This window comes from Hemitrygon akajei, chromosome 9 (genome assembly GCF_048418815.1).
Source record: "Hemitrygon akajei chromosome 9, sHemAka1.3, whole genome shotgun sequence".
Classification (NCBI taxonomy): Eukaryota; Metazoa; Chordata; class Chondrichthyes; order Myliobatiformes; family Dasyatidae; genus Hemitrygon; species Hemitrygon akajei.
In genome coordinates, this window is record NC_133132.1 from 113,469,874 (window position 1) to 113,490,029 (window position 20,156).

Consider the following 20,156-nt stretch of genomic DNA (forward strand, 5'->3'; position numbering starts at 1 on the left):
ACGATAGGGTCTTTTAAGACACTCCTGGATAGGTACATGGAGCTTAGAAAAATAGAGGGCTATGGGTAACGCTAGGTAATTTCTAGGGTAAGGACATGTTCAGCACAGCTTTATTTCTATGTTTCTATGTTTCTAAATCATTAGTGCTCTTGTTGCCTCTGTTGAAGATGAATTTAACCTCTATCTATCTTCTAATTATCTACCTGGCTTTTCCCACCTGTATTTCTTTTTTTATCTATTATTATCCACATGTTAACTAATACCTATTAATAATAGCATTCCACTGCTCTCATACCTATGTTCATTCTGATTCTGTATCTTATTCTTTGGAAAAAAAAGTGTCATGACATTTTACCTTTAGAGATTTGAGGTCCAAATTTTAAAAAAATATTTGTGGTAAAACTACTGAGCAGAAGTTTATGAAACCTGAAGAAAGTAATCAGTATAACTCAATGAACTAGAAAATTATTGCACTTTGAGTACACAATGAAAATTTAACTCACAGCTTCAAAGCTCTGGGCAATTCCTTTCTTTTGGAAAAAAACTTATTCCTTCAAGAAAATATCATTAAAAACAAAATAGAAAAGTCACTGAAAGTACCATTCAGTTTAACTTAGCATATGGAAGGTGTCACATAAATGCAAACGTTTGGTGATAAATTTAATCATGCTGTTGTGAAATGTACATCTTCATGCTTGTTTAGATCTTCCAAAAATAAAGGTGCATAAAGTTTAGTATTCTTGATATTTTCTTTGGACTTGGAGCAGCTTCTTAAGAAGCCTCTGTGGCCATATTGTGTAATAGCAATGGGGCAATTTCACTTGAGCAGCTTTTCTTACCAATATGGACACCCACATTTATCATGAGAAGAAATACTTAATGGGAAAATTTTGCTCTCTTTAGCAATGAAATGAAATCAAATTGCAAAGAAGATTAGTTTGTCCAATATTTTGAGCAATTACAAGGAAATATGTACATGTCTAAGACCATAATGCTCTTCAGTTTTATCTTCCATGAAACAAAACTAATCCCCATTAGCGAGCTACATAACAGCAGAGAACTTTACTATTTGGTCCTTGAAACTACTCTGGAGTTTTTATTCAAGAGCAATCACGTCTGCCGTGATACCTGCTCACATCTCATGCCTTTAATATTCTCATTTACAAAGCTTTCTATCTTTCATTTTTAAAACATCTAAACTTTGATTCAGTCACAGTGCAATCACATTCCCACCAACATGTAAGAAAATATTTTTTCTAGACCTTTTTAAGTGGTCCTGAATGTATGTCTATCGTCCACCTTAATATCTCCATTTGCTTCCATGCTACTTAAAAAAGACTGCTTCGTCTACCTACTTAATTTTCCATCAAATGATCTCTAACTTTTCAAATCTCCTTTCAGATCTCTAGCCTTTTTATCAACAGTAACATGCATTTATGCAGTAAAGCATATCATTTACAACAGGATCCCAGTGAATATGTGCTGTTTCTTTAATAAGTCCTGCAAAATTGCGCTAAAATGCCTGATTAGCTGAGATGCAGACAAACTAACTTCTTATATGAGTTTACAATTACTTTTTGCTTCTTCTGTAACTCTGCAGTACAAGGACTGATTTTACTGCCATACCCAGTTATTTGACTATGATTAATGATCTGGAAATTGATGTGTCTGCTCCAGGATGGCACCTGGAAACTACCGCTTACTTCTACTATGCCCCCAGCAATTTCGTTGCTCTAACCTCAATCTCAGAATCCCCATTTTAATTTGAATATGCATTAGTTTGTTGCACCCTATTTAGGCGTTGTTTCTCTGACTATCATCCTGATCACCTACGTACTCAGATTAAAGGAAAGCATATGGGGTTTCCAGTGTTATGACTGAATATAGGAGATATGACAAAGTTAATGATTACAGGTGAAAGGAGAAGAGCTGAAACACAAGTTCCAGACCTCATAGTGGCTACAGTATAATTGTCAAATTGTAGACTGTCAGATCGAGACTGAAGAGCACAAGAGACTGTAGATACTGAAAATGGCAGCAGGAAAAAAAGAACTGAAGGACAGACTCAATGGGTCAGGCATCATCTACAGCGGGAAAGGAATATTGATGTGTCCGGTCAAAGCCCTTCATCTGGACTGAAAGAGCAGAGGACAGACAGCCAGTATAAAGAAGTGAGGAGGAAGGTTGAGGCAAGAGCTGGCAAGATGCAGATGAGCAGGGCTGACAGGCAGATGGAGGAAGGAAGGAGTGGAAATAGCAACAGAGATGATAGATGGAATCATCAAATTGCTGTAAAAGATGGAATCAGATGGTGAGGAAAATAGAGCATTGAATCATGTGGGCTGATATAGGGGGATGGGATCCAGTATGAGGAGTGTGTGAATAATGAACAGGAGGGGGAAAAGAGACAGAGTTGTTAGGATCGGGTTGTAGGAGAGACTGGGTCGATCAGAAGAAAGAAAAGGGTCGGAGGGGGGCAGGTTGTTTGAAATTCAATGACTATGTTATCAGGTTATAGGCTACACCAGTGGAATATGAGATGCTGTTCTTCCAGTTTGTCCAATTCAGACTGAAAAACACGTTGTTTCCAGATTTGTTTACAGGTCACTGATGGTTTGCTAGGCCAAGCTCCTCCAGTATGAAAGGTTATGAATATGCTTCTCCCCAATATCATTCAGGAATAGCAGTCGTGACATAAACCTCTGTTGTACAACTACACTAAGTAGACTTAGAAATGGTCATTTAACCCCTGACCCTTGCCTTTCCAATTTAGAAATGCCACTTTTACCCACAGATCAGTTAATTTTGCATGCAATTGATTTGCATAATTCTTGTATCTCATCAAATTTCTTGCATAAATCCATATAAAATTGCTAAATTTTATTTTCTCTCTTATGCTTCAAGGTTTGTCACACTTAGTCCCTTTCAAATTTGTCAAATTTATTCTGTCTTTTCAAAATGCTAACTAATTGGATCTGATGAGCTCATGCTTCTGTGAACTTTCTGCATAATTTCACCCTGTATATTAACATGTACCACTATAATGATAATGAATTAAGGTGAAGTAATTCATAGCAACACACACAAAATGATGGAGGAACTCAGCAGGTGGCAGCATCTATGGAAAAGGGCAGCTAGTCAACTTTTCATGCTGAGACCCTTTTTCAGCCCCACTGTCTGCATCTCCAGCAGTAAAAGCACGACCCTCAAGAAGAAGGGTCCTGAAGAAAGATCTCGGCCTGAAACATAGACTGTTTACTCTTTTCTATAGGTGCTTCCAGACCTGCTGAGTTCCTCCATCATTTTATGTATCTTGCTTTGGATTTCCATCATCTGCAGATTTTCTTGTGTTTGTGAGGTAATTTATAATTTCCTGGCTTATGTTTTTGAAGAAGAAATGACACTTTTTCCCTTCAGCCTTCCAGCATTATCTATTATTTCACAGAAATGTAAGAAAATTCTAGGCTTCATTTGGGCTGCATTATCTCAGACCCCAGTGATTCAGCTTCCTGAATGATGATTACCACATCTATCTGCTGGTTCTACATTCTCTTTTTTCACATTCCTTCTGAAAATGTAAGACATGTAACTTATTTAACAAATCTTATATTCCTACATTCTCATCCACATTTTGTTGGGAGTCACGCCATAGTTTGAATATCTTCTTATCAACAATGTAACAATACAAACATCCTTTATTTCTCTTTTTTTTTGTTTTCCTTCAATTTTTCCAATTTGTCTAAATTTTTTATATTTATTTTAGATTTGGCTTTATTCAAAGATTTTAAATCCTTAATGTTTAAATTTAGTCTTTGCTATCAATCATTTAAAAGTTTTCTTATCTTGAATATGTATATTATTAAGGGATGTAAGTTAGAAAAATCTCTTTTAAGTGTCAAAATTAATATTACTCTCATTCAGAAACAGGTCCAAATTAGGATAATTAGTGGTTAACTTGCGGGTTGAACACTGAAGTTCTGCACCGCAGATCTAGATACATGAATTCAAATCTCAGGGTGGCAGCTGGGGAACTTAACTTCAAGGCATGAAATAAATCTGCGATAGCTTCATAGAGTCATAGGGCACTACAGCGCAGAAACAGGCCTTTCAGCCCTTCTAGTCCATGCTGAACCATGTCTCTGTCCAGTATCGTATTCTCTGTAGTTGGGATCTCTAAGTATTTATTAAGGAAACTTCCTGAACAGATTTGGCAAACTCATTGGCATCCAACCCTCCTTCCATATGGATATTATGAAAAATAGATGATAGTTATAGTAAGAATGAAACTTGTGCAAAACCATCTCTTCTCAAATGTTAGTTGTGTTGTTGATATTTGAGGCTGGTGTCTTGGCAATATTGATGAGTTGCTAAAATGGATGGAGCAATGGCAGCTAGGGCTTAATCCTGAGAAGTATTATGTGATACATTTTGGTATTGGTAGGAGTAACAAGTATGTTAGAGCATTGGGACGTATCATTGACCTTGGTTTATAAATCCAGGGGTTTCTGAAGGTAACAGCACAAGGGAGTGGGGGGAAAGACATACAGCATACTTTTACATATTTACATCTACTTCTGTTCTCTCCATATTTCTATCATATTATTCTACTCAACCCCTGCCCAGATTTTACAACTCGCTTCCTGCGTACAGGGGCAATTTACAATGTGCAATTACCATATAAAAGTAGCACATGCTTTGAAAGGGGAAGGAAACCAGAACTACTGGGGAGGCCAAATGGGCATAGGGAGAATGTACAAACTCTACAGGGACAGCACTAGAGATCAGAATGGAACTGGATTAGTGAAAGTGTGTGGTAGCAGCTCCACAAGCTACCCTACCATGCCACTCGCAAACTTCTCTAGCCTGTTCAATGTCATTCATTAACAAGAAACTTAGTATGTTCCCCTGTTTTTTCTGAAGTATATGCATTTTTCCAATGCTGAATACAATCCTCCTCAGTTTTATCTGCTTGCAAGTTCTATTTAGGATGTTGTTTTGGCTGATTAACTTGGAGGTGTCCATTCTAGATTTGGATTTTCTTGAACTGATCGCAGTGCTTACACTTATCCTCAGAACTTCCCTTCTACAGGTCAAGAAGATGAATCTTGAGGAATCAGGAAGACCTTGAGTAATATTTGTGATTCCAGTTATGTAACAATTATGAATGATTCACAGCAACTTATGTCCACAGAAAACTTGGTGGGATCTTTGATAACAGCCAAAGGCTCTCTCTCACATTGTTAGCTCTCGGTTTTTCAGTACTATTCAAATTTATTCATTAGATGTCAAAGAAATATAACAACTTCTAATACTGAATATATTTTAAATGAAATTAACTTAAAAGCATTTGAACACATTTTTAAAAAAACATAGTTTTATGTTTTTGAATTGTGTTTCTGTTTCTGTTCTGTAACCTACTTTTCTCATTCAAATGACTGAATCTCATGGCATAACTGTGGCAAATGTTTCCGTGGTGTATCTAACCTGATTAGAACAGCAAGCAATACCCAACAAAAACCAAGCCACAGTATCTTCAATCCCATCAACTCAAACAACTAATGATCAATGACATAGAATGTTGTTATTGCTAAAAAAAATTCAGGTCACTTGGTCACTTGCAACTAACAAATGCTCCTCATTTCAACTTCTTCAGTTGATTGAATCCATCTAGCCAAATGTGTCAAAAAGACAGTCCAAAACTAGAATTAAACTGTCTGATGTGAATTGCACCTGATTTTAGTACAGAGACTGGAGTGTATAACAAGCACTCAAGCTATTAGGGTAGAGATGATTTATATCAAAGCAGATTGAGCTTTCCTTAAATATTTGCGCAGATACACAGATTCTGTGCTCCTGGCATGAAGCTGCATTCAGAAGGTATATGACTTCGACAGAGACAGATCATCAATACTGTGGCAATAAATTGTCCTTCCTTGTTTCTTTCAAATACAGCTCTACAAATGTACTGGACAGTTGAAATTCCTTGCAATTATCTGACATCACATGGCAGTGAAATAAAGTGTAAGCAGAGTGCTTATTGTTGCACCTGCTATGCATTGTATTCCGTCCTTCAAATATGACACAATCCAAATCTCCCTTGGCTTAGCACAATGGATTTTCTCTGGATAAGTTTTATACCCAATGGCCAGAACAATGTGCAGAACTATCCTTTGATTCTATATTTGTTTATGCTGTCAGCCAAGAATAATAAGAGCAGATATGTGAGTAACAATAGGTAAACATCCCACCCTATGCTCTAAATGCTCCAAACTGGTATTGCATAAGGTGTAAACACCCACACCATCTCCAAAAGAAATTCTTAAAAAGTGTGTAGAAATGAACTGCCATCATAATTTTCACCTTGCTCAGGTGAAATAAGAATGGCATACTTCCCATTCTAACCTCCAGTAGGAGCTTACAGGTGCTCATTGTTGATGTCTGGCCATTGGGAAGGGAGTTGTCTCTGATAAGACCTGCTATCATATAAGTCACAGTGCAAACCATAGAAAAGGTCGCTATGTGGTTTAGGGATGGCTGCATGCTGTTCAGTGTGCTTCAGCACATAGAATTTATTGGTCTGATTGACTCCTGAGTGTACCCAAGCCATAGTGAACTATGGATTAAATAAGGAGGCAGTGATCACTCTTGTACAGTAAACAAGTGAAATTTAAAGAAAAAATGCAGAGATCATTGAGGGTAACTCTAATGAACTAACATAAAGCTGGCCACTGAGAAATGAGGCTGTGCATAGGGCAGTAATGTGGCTTTAATCATCTTTTTTTTTTCCTGTGTGCAAACTGTTCTTGTTTGTTTTTCATTTCTGAATCAATAGCAAAAATAGTAACTTTCTCTAAAAGCTCCAGTTTCCAGTGAGAAAAATATGCATGACACAACCTGTGACGTATTTAAAGGTAGGACAGATGCTGAACAAAATTCTGATTCACGAAGGTGAATTTAATGTTGGCCAAATTTCCCACTAGATGCTAATTAAGCTGATAATGACCCAGCATTTGCAAAAAGGTTTTTATGCTCAATTTACACATAAATATCATGTGCTAATGGTCCAATCTCTGGATATCTTTATGCAGTGTACTTCTACTCTGAAAGCATTTTTTCTCAGAATAGTTCAAAGTAAAATACTTGTATGCTTGATGATGAGATTGTGGATGCAAATATGATCTATTTACAGAGTACATACTTTTCTGCTGGAACGACTTTGCTTACAAAATTTATAACATAAAAAGATGCTGCCACACAGAAGGGTAGAAAAGCAGAAAAAAGTGATTGTTGGCTTCAAGTTGGAATTTTTCATAATATAAATAGTACTTTCAGAAACCCTTTGAAAAGCAGCTACCTGAGCAAGTAGAGATTTTACAATTGTTTCATAAAAACAAGCAGTTACTGTAGACATGCTGTCATCTTCAAACATCAAATAGATTTCATAATTATCCTGTAATCCCCAAATCCCTTCTATATGTCATCAGACAAGTGAGATATTACTTTGACTGAATACCCAAACCTCTTAATAAGGACGCAGATGTTGTCTGTAAGTACAGATAATACGCTGCTTACAGAGTATCATCAGACAAGAAAAATTGGTTATTGTATATGAATATTTTTAACAGGCTGATCTGAAAACAAGCAGCCTGTAGTGTAGTTTATGATTCCCTCATGAATTATATGATTCATTTCATTCAAAGGCCATCATCACACGTCAAATTATGAACGGTCCTGAAATATTCATGTAAGTTTCACTGTGGATTCGTGCAGTGAAGAATGTTAATCATGATGATAATTATTATTGTTTAACTTTTATAGAATTTGTTTCATATATGCGATTTCCACTCCACCTTTATCAACTTCAGTAACACTCTTAGCAATTTAGCTTGGTGATGAGTCTGGACATGCAGGTTGAAGTGCAGGTTAACATCAGTGGAAAGAATATTACAAACCAATGTTGCAAAAGAAGTTCAGAATCTACTGTGTATCCAGACTTAATCCAGCCAATAACACTCGGGTCAAATTCAGTGAAATTACCTTCATAGTTCAGATTCAGATTCATATTAATTTATGACCTGTACATCCAAACAAACACCCCATATTCTTCCTTCCTCGCACCCCTTTTGTGTCTGTGTCTCTATCTCCAGCAAACATTTCCTTTCTCCTAGGTCTTCCCCATGCTTTTGCAGGAGACACAACACCTGTTCTTTTATATCTTTCCATCCTCATCTAAAGTGTTTCCAGTAGGTTTTTTCCAGGTGAGCTTGCCACTCGTGCACTTCTTGGTAAACTCTGAGAAAATGAAAACGATGAAAAGCCACACACTGCAGGGAGATGAACATTGTCAAGAAAAAAATCTTCAGATGCTGGAAATCGAAGCATTACACACACAATGCTAGAGGAACTCAGGTCAGGCAGCATCTATGGAAAAGAATAAACAGTCAATGTTTCAGGTTGAGTCTCTTTTCCATCAATGTTGCCTGGCCTGCTGAGTTCCTCCAGCATTTTGTGGGTATTGAAATGAACATAAGACATAGGAGTAGAATTAGGCTATTAAGCCCATTGAGTCCACTGCACCATTTCATCATGGCTGATCCCAGATCCCATTCAACCCAATACACCTGCCCTTTCACCATGTTCCTTGATTCCCCAACCAATCAGGAATCTATCAACTTCTGCTTTAAATATACTCACAGACTCACCCTCCACTCCAGTCTGTGGTACAGCATTCCACAGATTCACCACTCTTTGGCTAAAAACAATTCCTCCTTGCTTCTTTTCTGAAAGGTTGCCCTTCAATTTTGATGCTGTCCCCTGTACTTCTGGATACCCCCACCAGAGGAAACATCCTCTCCACCTCCACCTTATCTAGTCCTTTCAACAATTTGGTAGGTTTCAATAAAATCCCAACACATTTTTCTAAATTCCAGTGAGTACAGGCCAAAAGCTGCCAAATGGTCCTCATATGTTAACCCCTTCATTCCCAGAATCATCATCATGAACCTCCTCTGGACTCTCTGCAATGATAATGCATCCTTTCTGAAATAAGGGGTCCCAAACTGTTGACAATTCTCTAAGTGTGACTGGACTAGTAACTTAAAAACTTCAGCATTGTCCCCTTGTTTTTATATTCTATTCCACTTGAAATAAATGCCAACATTGTATTTGCCTTCTTTATCACAAACTCAACCTGAAAATTAACTTTCTGGGAGTCCTGCATGAGTCCTTTTGCACCTCGGATGTTTGAATTTTCTCCTCGTTTAGATCATTTTCTGCACAATTGGTCGTTTTAACAAAATGCATTATCTTACAGTTCTGGACACTGTATTCCATCTACCACTTTTTTGCTCATTCTTCTAATTTGTCTAAGTCCTGCTGTAATCACATTGCTTCCTCAGCACTATCTACCTCTGCACCTATCTTCATATCATCCACAAACTTTGCTATAAAGCCATCAATTCCACTATCTATATCATTGACAAACAACGTGAACAGTTGTGGTTGTAATACCGACCCCGAAGAACACCACTAGTCACTGGCAGCCAACCAGAAAAGGCCCTTTTTATTGCCACTCACTGCCTCTTGCCCATCAGTCATTCCTCTGTCCATGCCAGTACATTTACTGTAACACCATAGGATTTTATCTTGTTAAGCAGTGTGCCTTCTCAAAGTCTAAATAAATGAAATCCACTGCCTCCCCTTTGTCCACCCTGCTTGTTACTTCCTCAAAGAATTCTAACAGATTTGTCAGGGAAGATTTCTCCTCACAGAAACCATGCTTACTTTGACTTATTTTATCATTAGTCTCTAAGTACCCTGTAACCTCATTTAATAATGGACTCTAACACTTCCCCAACCACTGAGGTTAGGCTAACTAGCCCTATAATTTCCTCTCTTTTGTCTTCTTCCCTTTTCAATCTTCTAGTCCTCTAGGACCATACCATAATCAAGTGATTCTTGAAAGATCATGACCAATGCATGTTCAGCTACCTCCCTCAGGACTCTGGGAAATAGTCCATCGGACCAGATGACTTGTCTGCCTTAAGACCTTTGAGTTTGCCTAGAACTTTTTCCTTTGTAATAGAAATAGCACTCATTCCTGCTTCCTTACACTCACGGACCTCCGATATACAGCTAGTGTATTTCACAGTAAAGACTGAAGCAAAGTACTTATTAAGTTCATCTGCCATTTTTTGGTTTCCCATTACTACCTCACCAGCATCATTTTCCAGTGGTCCAATATCAATTCTCACTGCCCTTTTACACTTTATATAACTGAAAAATCTTAGTGTGTCCTGCTTTATGTTATTGGTTAGTTTGCCCTCATATTTCATATTTTCCATTATAGTTGCATTTTGCTAGATTTTAAAAGCTTCCCAATCATCCAACTTCCCACTCACTTTTATGACCTTATATGCCCTTTCCTTGGTTTTTATGCAGTCGCTAACTTCCCTTGTCAGCCATGATTCCCTAGCCCTGCCATTTGAGAACAACTTCTTTTGTGAGACACATCTATCCTGCGCCTTATGAACTATTCCCAGAAACCTCAGCCACCTCTACTCTGCCATCATCCCAGTATTCCCCTCCAATCCACCTGGGCAAGCTCCTCTCTCATTATTCTGTAATTCTCTTTATTCCATTGTGATACTGATACATGTGACTTATGCTTCTCCCTCTCAAATTGCAGTATGAATTCAATCATATTATGATTACTGCCTCCTAAGGGCTCCTTTCCGTTAAGCTGACTAATAAGATCTGGGTTATTACACAACACGCAATCTAAGATGGCTCTTCCACTAGTAGGGTCAAGCACAAGCTGTTCTAAAAAACCATCTCATAGGCATTCAACAAATTCCCTCCCTTGCAACTGATACCAACCTGATTTCCCTAATCCGCTTGCATATTGAAGTCACTCATAATAATTGTGACATTACCCTTTCCAGCTCCCTTTGCAATCTCAACCCCACATCTTGGCTACTACTTGGAGGCCTATACATGATTCCAATAATGTTTTTTTACCTTTGCAGTTTCTTAATTCCACCCACAAATTCAACATTCTGTAACCCTATGTCTTTCTAAAGATGTAATTCCATCTCTTACTCATCCTTTCAATACAAAGTATATCCTTTGATGTTAAACTTCCAACTATGACCTTCTTTCAGCCATGATTCAGTGAGGCCCATGTCATTCCGACCAATCTCTAATTGAGCCACAAGTTCATCCACCTCATTGCAAAAGCTACGTGCATTTAAATACAGCATCTTCAAGTGGTGGCTTAGACACTTTTTAAAGCAGTTTTGATTCAGCTGAAGTAGTAATATTTGCTAATACAGATCTCTCAATCTAGAGTGCTTAAAATAGTCACTGCTTCCAGGTCATCTGTGAAAATTAAGCTATAGGAAAAGATTGGAGAAATGAAATTGATGGAGTTCAGCATTCTTGGTAAGCTGACTGTCATAAGGAATATGAAAACTGAACCCAATTTGATAGCAGAGCTTTAGTTGGAGGGGTCATCCCTTAATTTATCATATGTCACCAAGCAACAGCAATAAAGGCCCCAGTTAATTTTTCTCCTAGCTGATAGAGTCAAAGAGCATGGAAACATAGTCCATTCACTCAATTGCTACGTGACAACAAAAATGGGCATCTAACCTAGTTGTCATTGTTGTTGGTATCCGTCTGTCTCAAAGGGCAATGGGTGATGATGATTATCCTCACAAGCCTGGGCAAAAGCTGTGGAGATCCTGCGATGCTCAGCTGTCAATATCCCCATCTCAGCCTCACTAGTGTAGTCCAAGGAAAGCTTATGAAGCTTTATGATTGGTACCAGCTTGGCTATAGGAGCTGCCAGAAGGATGATCAATGACATCCAGCCGTCTTATGGACTTCATTAAGGACTTGCTGTCAGAGTTTACTTCCCTAGCCTTTGTCGCTCCTGAGGCTACCCACAAAGCAGTGGGTCTATTTACCCATAGCTGGGGATCGGGTTCACGAGCACCGGCGTGTGTCCACACTCCGGTGGGCCCGTGTGCTACGAGTGCAGGGGCCAGACCTCCTCCTCATCCTCCGTAGTTCAGCCTGAGTCCAAATGGAGCTCAGTTTCCATGTGTCGCCAGTGAGGAGGAACTGCGTGATGCCACTTGGAAAGGCTATTTACTGGCAGGGAGAAACTGATACACTCAGCTCTCCTTATCGCATGACTGCTAGTTAGTGGTGGAAGCTGAAAGTGAGAGCGACACTCACTCCCCACTGTTCTACTACATTAGATGCATCACAACAACTATTTTGACACTAAAGCCATCCCAGCCTACATTTGGCCTATATCCATGTACCTGTCTAACTGTTTTTTAAAAGCTATTATTGTACATGCCTCAACCACCTCCTCTGACAGCTCATTGTACATACATACCTCAAATTCAGTGTATAACAAAAAGACTCCCTCAAGTTCCTATTTAATCTTTTCCCTCACCTTAGACTTACATCTTCTAGTTCTTGATCCCCCACCCCTGGGACAAAGCCTGTACTTGAATAACCAATTAAGCAACATTGTTTTAATTGCTGCTGTACATTGGCTTTATGTGAAATAAGGCAATTTAATAATTAGAACAGCACTCACCTCACAAAACTAAATGATAACTCAAGAAAAAATTCACAATGAAATTGAATAACAGATCCTTTCTCCTCAATGACGCAAGAATCTCCTTCTGTTCTGGTTCTCTTTTATTGCTTTGTGTTCAAGTTACAAAGTGTACTGTTTGCCCAGTTCAGCATAACTACTTTCCATTTATCTTTATTCCTGGACTGTATAGTGATAATAAATTACACTTTTATTTCTGGATTGTACAATCTCTCCAAGCACCATTCAATTTCAGACCATCCTCATTGTCTCCCATTGGTGCGATTCATTTCTTTCCCATTCTAATTCAGAGTATATAAAAATGAAGCTCTATGTAGATATTTTCACACAGAGAGCAACAACTCTTGCCTTAATTAAGATTTTTATGTTCACTTATCTGTAGCATAATCTCCAGGACACACTGACAAGTTATATTTTGTTCAGTATCATTATTTTGTAATTTCTCAAAACTTTTGACTCAAATGTGAATGTTTTTTCAAAGTTCAAAGTTTAAAGTAAATTTATTATCGAAGTACTACACATATACTGTATGTCACCATATACAACCCTAAGGTTCCTTTTCTTCCAGGCAATCCTGGTAAATACAATAAGCATAATAGAATCAATGAAAGAACACACCCAACAGGAAGGACAATAATCAATGTGAAAAAGAGGAAAACAAACTAACTATGCAAATATGAAAAATGAGAGAATAAAAAGAAATAATAACAATAATAAATAAGCAAGAGATATCAAGAAGATGAGATGAAGAGCCCTTGATTGTGAACAGTTCAGGGATGGGATCTGTGAAGTTGAGTGGTTATCCCCTCTGGGGTTCAAGCGCCTGATGGTTGAGGGATATTAACTGTTCTTAAACCTGGTGTTGTGAGTCTTATGACTCCTGTATCCTTTTCCTGATGGCAGCAGTGAGAAGAGATCATTGCCTGGATGGTTGGGGTCCTTAATGATGGATTCTACTTTCATGTGAAAGCACTCCGTGTAGATGGTTGGGAGGGTTTTATCCATGATGGACTAGATTGTATCCAATACTTTTTGTAGGCTTTTCCATACAAGAGCATTGGTATTTCCATAGCAGACCATGATGCAGCCAGTAAATTTTCTCTCCATCACACATCCAAAAAAGATAGTCAAATTTTTAGATGACATGCCAAATATTTGCAAACCCCTAAGAAAGTAGAAACATTGCTCTGCTTTCTTTGTAATAGCAGTTACATGCTGGACCCAGGACAAATCTTCTGACGTGATAGCACTGAGGAATTTAAATTTTAAGGCTCTCGGCACCTCTGATCCCCCAATGAGGACTGGCTCATGTACCTCCGGTTTCCTCCTCTTGAAGCAAATAATCATCTCCTTGGTCTAGCTGGCGTTGAGTGTTGTTCTGGCACCTCTTGTTCAAATTTATAACCCTCTTCTTATATGCTGAATTGTCACCATTCTTCATTTGGCTCATAGCAGTGGTGTCGTTGGCAAAACTTAAATACGGCATTGAAGCTGTGCCTAGCCTCACAGTCATAAGTATAAAACAAGTAGAGCAGGCTTTTATAAATGTTTTAAATGAATTTTAAACATTTTTAAAAAGCCTGTATAGTTGGTCTATACAATAAATTAGAGCAGTGACATGTAATGTCCATGTTATATTGTTGCTATGGTAGGCCTGAATAAATTCGTTCGGTTCTATATTGGCTGAACATAATATTTATGGGATTAATTAAAGTAGAGTAAAGAGTGCTGTTTTCCATGTAAAAGTACATTATTCATTTACTTACATTATTATGTATGACACATAGACTCATAATCCACCATAATATATGACTCATAATATGTAACACTGAAGGATGCTCATCAGCATATCATTCCTGTTCAAGATCTTCTTATTTACAGATTAATTACAGATTTATCAAATTATTTTTGGAAACTGCCATTGAATTTCATTTTCAATACCTTAATATGTATTGGTGGTTGGCATCCATCTGCCTTGAAGGAAAATGGATGATGACGATCATCATTACAAGCCTGGGTAAAAGCTATGGAGATCCTGAGATGCCCAGTCATCAAGAATCCCCTCTCTGCCTCACCAGTGTAGTCCAAAGGAAAGCTTAGGAAGCAATATGTTTAACACCAGCTTGGCTGCAGGAGCTGCCGGAAGGATGTTCAATGACATCCAGCCACCTGTGGGCTTCACTAAGGACTTGCTGTCTGGATTTACTCCCATAGACTTTGTCTCTCCTGAGGCTGCCTACAAAGTAGTGGGACTATTTACCCATAGCTGGAGATCTGGTTCATGAGCACTAGGGCATGTCCACACACTGGTGGGCCTGCGTTTATGGATTTGGACTGTGGACTATCAACTTTTTCAGTCTCATAGTTTCTTCGCCTCAGGGCTTGCGCACGCTTCCTCTGCGGAATCTTCTTGGAGACAGCTATGTAATAAAGTTTAGTTTCTGCATTCTGTCTTTTCACCTGTTCTTTCTCATTTTTTTGTTGTGTGAGTAGAGGGGGATTCAAGGACCAATGTTCTTGCTGTGTTTTATGCAGGAGTGGGGGTTTTGGGGGTCAACGTTCTTGTTGCACTTCTGTTAGTTTTTTTTTGTCCGGAGAGAGGGGGATTTGGGGGCCGATATTCTTGTGCATTTTGTTCAGGGAAGGTGGCTTTGGGGACGGGGGTTGATGATCGTGCTGCTGTTCATTCTTTTGTGCGGGGGAGTGAGGTTGCTGAACTGACTTCCATGGTTTGTCTTTGTTTTGTGGCTTCCTGCTGAAGAAGAATCTCAAAGTTGTATACTGCATACTGTACATATATTTGAAAATAATAGAACCTTTGAGCCTTTTTTATAATCATAGATGTTCACGTGAACTTGAACTTCTACAGCATTTCCTACATTACAAAACTGATGTCACTCCAAATGTACAGCCACACCCCAGGTTATGTAAGGATTCCATTCATGAGAATGGTCATTGTAAACTGATTTTTAAAAATGAACAACTTCAATAAGGGTCAAAAATATGAATATTTATTTATTTTGTTCTCCTGTTTAGTTACGATGGTATAGAATCAGAACATTTTGCATCTAGTTTTGATGGTCTTCAAGTATCACTAGATGTTATATGGATTGGTAAAAGACAAAGCTAATGGATATACACTTAAGTATAAAACATCAAACTGGTTCCTTTAAAGAGTTCATGTGTTGTCATTTTAGTTAACAAATACTGCCAACAGAAGGCTAATTGATCATTCATCTGGATTTTCTTAAATGAAAAGTGAACTGACGCAGAATGATTGAAGTTTGTTCCCATGCTATCATTACTTCAGAAGGTATTACATCATGTGAAGTGCTTTGAGGCATCTGATGTGATGGCATGCAGTATTTTTATGAAGTTCATCTACAGTAGCCAGCTAGGACACTATCAGTCTTCTTTCCACTCACCTCACCGAGAAAGGCAAAGCTAATCACTTTCAAAGCTAATCACTTACATGACCTCCTACTGTGAACTAGAAGCTGTGTTCTTATATAGATGTACCTGTTTGACTACTGCAGGAACAACTGTTTTTGTTGGAGACTTTCAAATTATCTAGCTGTTATGGTTATTCTATCATTCCTGAAGAGCTATATCTTTCTTTAACTAACTATCCTGTCTTGAAAAATGCATTAAAATTTATGGGAGAAGTTGTGTAGGGTCAGACCTCTGTAACTCAGGTCTTCAATAACCTGGGAGCACTCTTTCCATTAGCTGCAAAGGGCTTTAAGAGATTATGAGGTTGCAGAGTTGTTCGATAAATAACTTTTACTTATTTTCTCATTTCTCCCCTCTTTCTTTGACAATTACTGATGCACTCTAAAACATGGAATGCATCACAAGATTAAACTGATCTTATGAAAAGCAGCTTATAGTAGATTTTGGACAGTAGATATAGGAGATTTTGAACAGTTTCTTTTCTTCGGTATTCACTAAGGAGAAGGATATTGAATTGTGTAAGGTAAGGGAAACAAGTAGGGAAGTTATGGAAGCTATAACAATTAAACAGGAGGAAGTACTGGTGCTTTTAAGGAATATAAAAGTGGATAAATCTCCAGGCCCTGACAGGATTTTCCCTAGGACCTTGAGGGAGGTTAGTGTAGAAATAGCAGGGGCTCTGAGAGAAATATTTCAAATGTCATTAGAAACGAGGATGGTGCTGGAGGATTGGCATATTGCTCATGTGTTTCTATTGTTTAAAAAGGGTTCTAACAGTAAACCTAGCAAATATAGGCCTGTCAGTTTGATGTCAGTTGTGGGTAAATTAATTGTAAGTATTCTTAGAGATGGTATATATAATTATCTGGATAGACAGGGTCTGTTTAGGAACAGTCAACATGGATTTGTGCATGGAAGGTCATATGGACTTCAGTAAGACCTTTAAGATTCCACACAGAAGGTTAGTTAAGAAGGTTAAATTGTTAGGTATTAATATTGAAGTAGTAAAATGGATTCAACAGTGGCTGGATGGGAGATGCCAGACAGTAGTGGTGCATAACTGTTTGTCAGGTTGGAGGCCGGTGACTAGTGGTGTGCCTCAGGGATCTGTACTGGGTCCAATATTGTTTGTCATTTACATTAATGATCTGAATGATGGGGTGGTAAATTGAATTAGTAAATATGCAGATGATACTAAGGTAGGTGGCGTTGTGGATAATGAGGTAGGTTTTCAAAGTTTGCAGAGAGATTTAGGCCAGTTAGAAGAGAGGACTGAGCAATGGCAGATGGAGTTTAATGCTGATAAGTGTGAGGTGCTACATTTTGGTAGGAATAATCCAAATAGGACATACATGGTAAATGGTAGGGTGTCGAAGAATGCAGTAGAACAGAGAGATCTAGGAATAATGGTGCATAGTTCCCTGATGGAATCTCGTGGATAGGGTCATGAAGAAAGCTTTTGGTATGCTGGCTTTTATAAATCAGAGCATTGAGTATAGGAGTTGGGATGTAATGTTAAAATTGTACAAGGCATTGGTAAGCCCGAATTTGGAGTATTGTGTACAGTTCTGGTCACTGAATTATAGGAAAAATGTCAACAAAATAGAGAGAGTACAGAGAAGATTTACTAGAATGTTACCTGGGTTTCAGCACATAAGTTACAGGGAAAGATTGAACAAGTTAGGTCTTTATTCTTTGGAGCGTAGAAGGTTGAGGGGGGACTTGATAGAGGTATTTAAAATTATGAGGGGGATAGATAGAGTTGACGTGGATAGGCTTTTTCCATTGAGAGTAGGAGAGATTCAAACAAGAGGACATGAGTTGAGACTTAGGGGGCAAAAGTTTAAAGGTAACATGAGGGGGAATTTCTTTACCCAGAGGATGGTAGTTGTGTGGAATGAGCTTCCAGTAGAAGTGGTAGAGGCAGGTTCGGAATTGTCAGTTAAAGTAAAATTGGATAGGTATATGGACAGGAGAGGAATGGAGAGTTATGGGCTGAGTGCAGGTCAGTGGGATTAGGTGAGAGTAAGCGCTCGGCATAGACTAGAAGGGCCAAGATGGCCTGTTTCCATGCTGTAATTGTTATATGGTTATATGATTATAGTAATTGTCTTTATTTCTTACAGTCAGCTTTACTAACAGCATTAAGAAAAGGCTGGAGTCATCAATCTTCAGGATCTATCAATATCCCTTAATACTCAGGCTTATGTCAGGTGCCATATTTCTTTTAATTATAAAACATCAAACTGATTCCTTTAAAGATTTAATATGTTGTCATTTTAGTTAACAAATACAGCCAACAGAAGGCTAATTGATCATTCGTCTGGATATTTTTTTTAATGGAAAGTGACCTGGCGCAGAATGATTGAAGTTTGTTCCCGTGATACCCTTACTTTAGAAGGTATTATTACATCATGTGAAGTGCTTTGAGGCATCTGATGTGATGGAATGCCGTATTTTTATGAATTTCACCTACAGTAAGCAAAGAGGACACCATCAGTCTTCCTTCCACTCACCTCACAGGCTGTCTAAATCACTAAATCAGTTTGTCATTTCAAGGCATTCGTGATCTTTGATAGTTGATTTAAAATTAGTTGCAAAGTATAACATGGTTATAAGCAATGCACACAAAACGTTGGAGGAACTCAGCAAGCCTGCCGAAGTGTTTTGGCCCGAAACATCAACCCTACATTATTCCATACATGTTGCCTGGCCTGCTGAGTTCCTCCAGTATTTTGTGTGTGTTGCTCAGATTTACAGCATCTGCAGATTTTCTCTCTTGTGCATGGTTAAAAGCTTTATTTATGTTAATTACATGTATGTAACTTTTAATATCGTGATAACATTTAATTCTGTGCACTGTCAATATTCCATATAATTCTGATATATCTTTATGCACGATTATTGTTGTCATTAAAAGCTTTTCAGGAATATAGAACATGTCAGTGGAGAATATGTCAATGATGAACCATGGTTTTCCAATCCTAGTTTTGGAATATCCAAATTGTTTCAACACTGATCAACAAATGCAAAGAAAGAAAAATACAACAAAATGAAATCTTTGAAACACTATTTCATGATTCTGAAATAAAAGTGTACTGATTCATTTACCATTTAGATTTTTTCTTGTGATGTTTTGATTAATTTATGTGGTTTTCACTCCCTGTTGGAAATCAAATAATTTTGCACATTTATTTCAAAATTTATCCAATGTGTCAACTCTTGTAGGAAGAAATATGATCAATAGTGCATTATACAGCTATACAAAATGTGAAACAATGTCTGTTATTTTGATTTCTATCACAATATGTGGAAATGAGGTGACTTTTTTTATTTTGTATGACATTTTTCTTGACAGATTTAGTGATAATGGTACTTCATGCTTCTAAAGAAGAGTCAATTTCTGCTCCTGCAAATAAGTCTCTGAACAAAGTGTCCTTTTTTTGTCATTGAATGATAATTCTGTGCAATTACATAATAAGGGCAATGGAAAGCTGACAGTAATGCCTTTTTCTGCAATCTTTACTTCTATCAAAGCCAGTGGTCTTTAGGGAGAAATGGAAAAAAGAATTCCAAATTCATCAGAACATATTTTATACTATTTTACAAAGCTACTCTTGTAAGAGCTCCTGACACTGATAACAAATGGCAAAGAATCCCACCTCCCTTTCAAACCTCCCTACTCCACAAAGAAAGGTGTTAGCTCTGGTCCTGACACTTTATTTGTTAAAAAGGTTCTTGTCTACAGATATGCTTTTGGTCATATTTCCTCACACAATTTTCCTTTCTCCTTTGATATGTAGCTGACCAGACTGGGATGTTGTTCGTTGGAGATGCAGTGCTGCAAGTTAGTGAGCTATTTCTGTTCATTTTGTTGTTTTTTAATCTGTATTTAAAAGATGCTATGGTTAAGTTATTAGAAGAAACTGCTCTTGGCAAGTATAATACTATGTTTTGTTATATTTTGCAGGTTAATGGCATTAACGTTGAAAATGCTACACATGAGGAAGTGGTGAGTGTTAATGGTGCCACGTTAGCATGATTCTATTACAGCTCGGAGCGTCAG

At 37.9% G+C, this 20,156-nt stretch overlaps 1 protein-coding gene across 1 annotated transcript in view; it reads left to right on the forward strand.

The window, feature by feature from the left end:
- sntg2 (syntrophin, gamma 2) overlaps positions 1 to 20,156 on the forward strand; it is a 290,541-nt gene that overhangs the window by 110,185 nt on the left and 160,200 nt on the right. Inside the window, exons 6-7 of the mRNA XM_073055362.1 lie at positions 19,894 to 19,937; positions 20,061 to 20,102. Coding sequence (XP_072911463.1) covers positions 19,894 to 19,937; positions 20,061 to 20,102 — 86 coding nt within the window. The remainder of the gene's footprint in view (positions 1 to 19,893; positions 19,938 to 20,060; positions 20,103 to 20,156) is intronic.